The following is a 7,013-nucleotide window of genomic DNA, read 5'->3' as shown; positions in this document are numbered from 1 at the left end:
ATAACAGCACAGATCATAATCAGCGAGCATGTTTACAAATAAAGTTGTTTTCTAAATAAAGTTTGAGGAAGCTTGGTGGTGGTGACGACTTTATTTAGGCTTCAAAATCTATAAATGTTGTGTTAACTTGTAAAGATTATCTTGATAAACAAAACGTGTAAGTGTCATAACCCTTTGTTGAACACAGAAGTTGAGTCCCAAATGACGCACTATACACTCATACACTTTGTACTTGTGCACTATGCACTCATCCATGTAGTGCGTGAACTGTATAAGGTTATTTTGTCATTCAAGTCCAATCAGTATAATCAAACACAGCTGGACTCAAATGAAGGTGTAGAACCATCTCAAGGATGATCAGAAGAAATGGACAGCACCTGAGTTAAATATATGAGTGTCACAGCAAATGGTCTGAATACTTAGGACCATGTGATGTTTCAGTTTTTCTTTTTTAATAAATCTGCAAAAATGTCAACAATTCTGTGTTTTTCTGTCAATATGGGGTGCTGTGTGTACATTAATGAGGGGAAAAAATGAACTTAAATGATTTTAGCAAATGGCTGCAATATAACAAAGAGTGAAAAATTTAAGGGGGTCTGAATACTTTCCGTATCCACTGTACCTTTAATTTCACCACACTGATTGTCATCATGTTTTCAGGCCATTTTGAGTTTGGTTTTGACATGAAATAAAGCGGTGATATCTAAGTGACAGTTGTTTACTATGGGGGTATTTTTGTTCCAATATTCCAAATAAATAGATTGTGATCCACAAATAAATGTAAATTTTTTCACAAAAAATAATTGTATGCACAAATGAATAGAATGAGATCTACAAATATATGTTAGGAGTTTCACAAAAAAATAATTAAATTCACAAATGTATAAAATGAGATTTGCTAATAAAAAACATTCACAAATATGTTATGTCACAAGCACAACTCTGCCTGCATTTATTTGTGAATCGCTTTCTATACAGTTGTGAATTGCTTTATGTGCATTTGTGAATCGCCTCACGCATTTGTGGATTTTGAAACAGTTCTAAAGTCAAGTGTATCCCTTTAATGGGATTTATACTTTATCATAAATACATGAAAAGTTTTTCAGAATTGTACTGAAAAAAATATTCTCACCTGTTCTGAACATCATTTTTTAATAAAAACTTACAACTGAAACTCAAAAGTTTTCAAACAAATTCAACTATGCTTGTCAGAGTCTGACATTATCACATTATTTTTTTTTTTACTTCTTCAGGCCATATTCTTCATATATTAACAGTGAAATAAAATGCAATAAATGTTATTTACAGTTTACATAGCTGTGAATCATACCTGCAAACTCCAGACCGGCGAAAAAGGTGACGGATGGGGAATTTTTCTTCTAAAAATTTATTGGAATCAGCAGTTGAAATAGTTCAGGAAAATTCTGATATTAAAATAGAACTACATGTTGGGAGCAAGATTGTTATGAAACAACACCAATCTATGGCAACATAAAATAACCATAAAACTATGATTTAAACAACTTAAAAGGTTAAATAAAACAAGTTTTGAAAAGAAAAAAAAACTTGCTATTTCAATCTCAGAACAGAGATTTTCACCAAAAGGCGATGGATTTGCAGGTATGGTTTATGCCACATACTGTAGGCTACGCCTGCATCTAAAAAAATACTGTTAAAAAGTTCGTTTTGCAATGCAAGTAAAACAAAAAAAGACACTTCAGTATAAGAACCATGTCAGCTCACATCTTTTACTGATGCACATTAATGATTTTTACAAAATACATGTATGGAAGTCCTAGAGCCTCTGCATTCAGAAGTGCAGTGAGAACGAGGCTCATGTTTGAAAGCAAAACGAGGCAGAAGAAACATGGCGAAAGCTCAAGATTTTTTAAATTAACTACATACAACTCTATCTCACATGAACATTAAACATGTATCATAAAACATAGCAATAAAATAGGCTTCTTGATAGAAAAAAATCTTTTATAATTTTCTCTTTTTTTTATAGTGAAGATTAGCCCTATCTATCGAACAACTTAAGAACTGCAACAACCTTACTTTCTCCAAATGCTGTCGGCTCAAACAAGGGCCTCCTCAGCTTTCATAAGTGCATTTCTGTCTCTAGAGCTTGGCTAACTGCAAGGACAAAAACGACAATTCATAAAAGTACAGCTGAGAAGTGCAAAAATAGCTTATTAAAACCGTGGGGCTTTTGATAAAATCTTGACAGCAGTAAGCTACATTAATAGAAACGTCTAAATGAAAGAGTATTGAACCAGAGTGCAAGGCAGGGCTCTGAACAGCTGCGAAAGTGAGATCCTTGGCATTTCGCTATGGGCTTTGCATCTACGCGACCCTCCTTCCAAAATCAGAACACACCCGTCGGCATGGAACTTCGACAGCACTGGAACTCGCACGTATATATTGCAAGTTACTTTCGTAAAGCACCAGGTAATAAATAGGCTTGTACAAAATGACTCTCAAAGACACGCTGAATTCATTATGTTCCAAATAATGTACAATATTCAGGATCTCAACTGCACAATTTATGACAGTGTAGATCTTAAAAAAGGATATCCGCGTTCATAAAATGCAATGGCACCTCCGTTCGGTAAAATACGGGTAGAAACAGCACCCTGAATTAAGTCAAATAAATTAATGCAATTTGATAAAATTAGATCTTTTTTATGAAATGGAGATTACAAATATTGTGTATCAATTGAATGTGGTTTAGAGCGACTTCATGAACAGGATGTTCATGCTGAAGTGTTTTTTTTTTTTCTAGAGTGTGTGTGGCACAGTTTCACAGCGCTGAGGTTAAAAAGTGAATCGCCACACTCAACGACAAAGCTGCATTCTCTGAGAAAGACACTGTGAAACGCCCTGCCTCGACTCCAGATGATATCAGAATAGATGGGTGAGTGCCTACACCCATCCAGGTGTCCGACACCTGCAAACTGAACGCGACTGACATTGGCAGGGTGTGCTAGAGTCCGCTGGAAGAGTGCTGGTGGTTTTAGGTGAAGGCCGTGTCGTCCCTGGCTACTCCATGATGGCTCGGTAGATGACGGGTTCGATGTAGTCCCCTCTGTACCTGGAGTTGATCACTCGCTGTCTCTTGCTCTCCTGAACCTTCTTCTCTCCAAACATCCCATCAAAACGCATGTCTGAGGCCTTGGACTGAATCACACACACACACACACACACACATGAAAATCAATAGAGTGCATTAGTGCCTGCACACTTTTTCAGCTGTGTTTTTTTTTTTTTTCCCATAGTGATTTTAAAAAAGTCTTAATTAAATAGTTATAAGCCATGAATCAAACCAGCCAGCTACGAGCTGAGTCACATTACAAAATTTGATTAGAAGCAAACAAGAATTTGAAAATCAGAAAAAAAGGACTTGATGGCTTTAATGAGGGGAAAGAACTACAATTCCATGAAGCATTTCGAACAGCATGATCAAATTAAAAACGATGGAGAAATATAAACACTATATGACATACACACAAAAGTATTTTGACAGTATAGCGAGATTGTTTCGATTACGTCATTTGTTCGCCGCAACTCTGTGGTGGATTTTTCTGTACAGCTTCATGAGTTTTTCCACCACAAATTCAGCTGTTAAACACTCATTTTAAAAATAAGTGGGAATAATACAGACTGATGGCTTCAACAGAAGCATATACCATCGATTAACAACCTCGTAGCTCACAGCTGGTCTCTCTTTAAAGGTTTATCGTTAAAAAAAATAAATTTCCTTATGGAGAAAATTTATGTTTTTACTTCCGGAGCTCGACTGTTGAACTCTATATGCAGAAGATTTTGAATTATTGCTGATTTTGAATTATACAAGCGCAATGACTACGAAGTACTATCATCACGTCACTTTTTTTTTTTTTGGTATTTTTACTTCCAATACTCCTTAAAATATTGAGCTCACCAGACGAGATTTGACCCTCTTGGGCAGCTCTTCATCTAGGGTGTAGACGTCATCTCTCTTAGTAGTCAGCTGCGATCCGTCCTCAAACTCCACCTGAAGACAAGCAGTGATTTACTAAATGGCTAAACGCAGACACAGGAACCTCTGCTTGAACTCTTCTCTGAGACATTTACCTGGTACATCTGAATGACATGAGCTGCCACGAATTTGGCTCCATAGACAAGACCATCCGTCCATCGGACCTGAACCACTTCACCCTGTGGTGGCGGACCCAGCTGAGCGCAGTCTCGGTTCTACACGAAACCATTAATATACAATATTTATACGATATAAAATATTGCAGTCATAATTGGACAAAACATACACTACAGTTTAAAAGTATGCAGTCAGTAAGAGTTTTCCATGAAAAAAAATCAAAGAGTCCTTGAATAGTTTTTTACACAATATTAAAAAGCACAACTGTTTTCAACATTGATAATAATCAGAAATGTTTCTTGAGCAGCAAATCAGCATATTAGAATGATTTCTTAAGAATCATGTGACACTGAAGACTGGAGTAATGATGCTGAAAATTCAGCTTTGATAACAGGAATAAATTACATTTTACCATATATTCACATAGAAAATTGTTTAAATTATAATAATATTTCACAAATTCACTGTATTTTTGATCAAATAAATGCAGCCTTGGTGAGCAGAAGAGACTTCTTCCAAAAACATTTAAAACTCTTACTGACCCAAAACTTGATCGCTAGTGTATAACTTTGAAGATTAATTTATTCATTCCATAGCTTCTAAGATATTATGAATGTGACTTTTCCAGGCCTGCAAAACTAAATATTCAAAATATAAAATATTCCCCGATACTTCCATGTTTTTCATGAATTATTAATTAGTAAATCTAGTTAAAATATTAGTTAAAAATGCATGCCTTGTCCCTTACCACAATGTCCTCTGGGAAAAGGTTATCACTGAAGGAGCCATCGTCAAAGTTGACCTCATAAAATGTCTCTTTTGTCAGCTGTATGACTTCACACTGGTAGTAGCGTCCATTTTTGTGCTTGCAGATGACCTTCTGACCTACGCTGAGCTCTCGCATGGCTGCTTTATTACGCTGCAGAGGAGAAACAGACATCAGAGGTTGGGCCCTATGAAATCGGTTTTATTTCCTCACAAATTCTGTATTATTTTTTCGTTTTATTCCATTTAAATTTTTCTGGAATTTGTTTTAAATGACCAATCATGGCATCAACATAAATGACGGTCACTTTGTGGATAGAAGTGTAGATGCTTTTCACAATAAAAGTAATATACTATATTTATATCAGGGGCAAATTATCAATGCAATGGTGGGTGGAGTTTGGGTGCACATTATGCAAATTACCACACTCATAAATGTATTATTTTTTAATTATGGTTTGTGGACATATTCTGTTCTACAGTGTGTGCAGAATTATTAGGCAAGTTGATTTTCTGATCATATTTTTTTCCCAAGCACATTTTACCAATTCCAATCCACATCAATCTTAATAACTACTATTAATATTGTTTTTAATCATTTATAAGTGATATATAATTGTTCATGAAGGCTGGAAATGAAAAATGCCTTATATTCAGGTGTGCAGAATTATTAGGCAGGTTTTCTTTTACAGGCAAAATGAGCCAAAAAAGAGATTTAACTCAGACTGAAAAGTCAAAAATTATTAAATACTCATGAGAAGGATGCAATACTAATGCAATATTAGAAATTGCAAAGTTAAAGCATGACCAAGGGACAGCAAAATGCTCATTGGGTCAGCGGGGTCAGACAAAAACAGGTGGAAAAGAAAAGACACATGTTAACTGCAAAATAATTAAGAATTAAGGTGAAGAATTAAGTGTGAAACCATCAGGAACCCTTTAGTCTCCAGCGCCACCATTTTCCAGAACTGCAACCTACCTGGAGTCTCCAGAAGTGCAAGGTGTTAGGATCTCAGAGACTTAGGTTAGCTAAAGAATCCTAAAAAATGACCCGCACTTAATAAGAATCACAAGCTGAAGTGTTATAAAATACATGAAGACTGGGTTTTTATAGGCCTTATAGACAGACAGATTGAGAGTGACTCCTGATGGACCAGCACCACATCCTCTTGTACCACTGTTTGAAGAATTTATCCAGAATCTGGCAGTAAGGTGTTTGAGTTCACTTTTAGTCCATCTCTTATCCTGAAATGTCTGTCTTGCAGAGATGGACTAAAAATGATCTTCCAAAACTTACTGCCAGATTCTGGAAGATAAATTCTTCAAACAGTGGTACAAGAGGATGTGGTGCTGGTCCTTCAGGAGTCACTCTCAAGCTGTCTGTTTATAAGGCCTATAAAAACCCAGTCTTCATGTATTTTATAACACTTCAGCTTGTGATTCTTATCAAGTGCGGGTCATTTTTTAGGATTCTTTAGCTAACCTAAGTCTCTGAGATCCTGAGACCTTGCACTTCTGGAGACTCCAGGTAGGTTGCAGTTCTGGAAAATGGTGGCGCTGGAGACTAAAGGGTTCCTGATGGTTTCACACTTAATTCTTAATTATTTTGCAGTTAACATGTGTCTTTTCTTTTCCACCTGTTTTTGTCTGACCCCGCTGACCCAATGAGCATTTTACTGTCCCTTGGTCATGCTTTAACTTTGCAATTTCTAGTATTGCATTAGTATTGCGTCCTTCTCGTGAGTATTTAATAATTTTTGACTTTTCAGTCTGAGTTAAATCTCTTTTTTGGCTCATTTTGCCTGTAAAAGAAAACCTGCCTAATAATTCTGCACACCTGAATATAAGGCATTTTTCATTTCCAGCCTTCATGAACAATTATATATCACTTATAAATGATTAAAAACAATATTAATAGTAGTTATTAAGATTGATGTGGATTGGAATTGGTAAAATGTGCTTGGAAAAAAAAAATATGATCAGAAAATCAACTTGCCTAATAATTCTGTACACAGTGTATAGTGGCACAAGCAAGTATTTGAACACACGCCTTGCTTAAAAATGACTAAAGGAGGAAACAAATAAACGGAAAGAGACCGTTGGTCCATCT

At 35.8% G+C, this 7,013-nt stretch overlaps 1 protein-coding gene across 2 annotated transcripts in view; it reads right to left on the bottom strand.

Moving 5' to 3' along the window:
* Positions 1 to 1,734: 1,734 nt before the first annotated feature.
* Positions 1,735 to 7,013, bottom strand: part of kdm4aa (lysine (K)-specific demethylase 4A, genome duplicate a) — a 28,383-nt gene continuing 23,104 nt past the window's right edge. For both annotated transcript variants that reach the window (XM_048200195.1, XM_048200196.1), the window contains exons 19-22: positions 4,887 to 5,057; positions 4,117 to 4,236; positions 3,944 to 4,036; positions 1,735 to 3,180 (exon numbers count right to left, since the gene is read on the bottom strand). In XM_048200195.1, the coding sequence (XP_048056152.1) occupies positions 3,043 to 3,180; positions 3,944 to 4,036; positions 4,117 to 4,236; positions 4,887 to 5,057 (522 nt within the window). In that variant the 3' untranslated portion in view covers positions 1,735 to 3,042. The remainder of the gene's footprint in view (positions 3,181 to 3,943; positions 4,037 to 4,116; positions 4,237 to 4,886; positions 5,058 to 7,013) is intronic.

This window comes from Megalobrama amblycephala, linkage group LG8 (genome assembly GCF_018812025.1).
Source record: "Megalobrama amblycephala isolate DHTTF-2021 linkage group LG8, ASM1881202v1, whole genome shotgun sequence".
Taxonomy (NCBI): domain Eukaryota; kingdom Metazoa; phylum Chordata; class Actinopteri; order Cypriniformes; family Xenocyprididae; genus Megalobrama; species Megalobrama amblycephala.
This window is presented reverse-complemented; position numbering and strand designations above follow the sequence as displayed.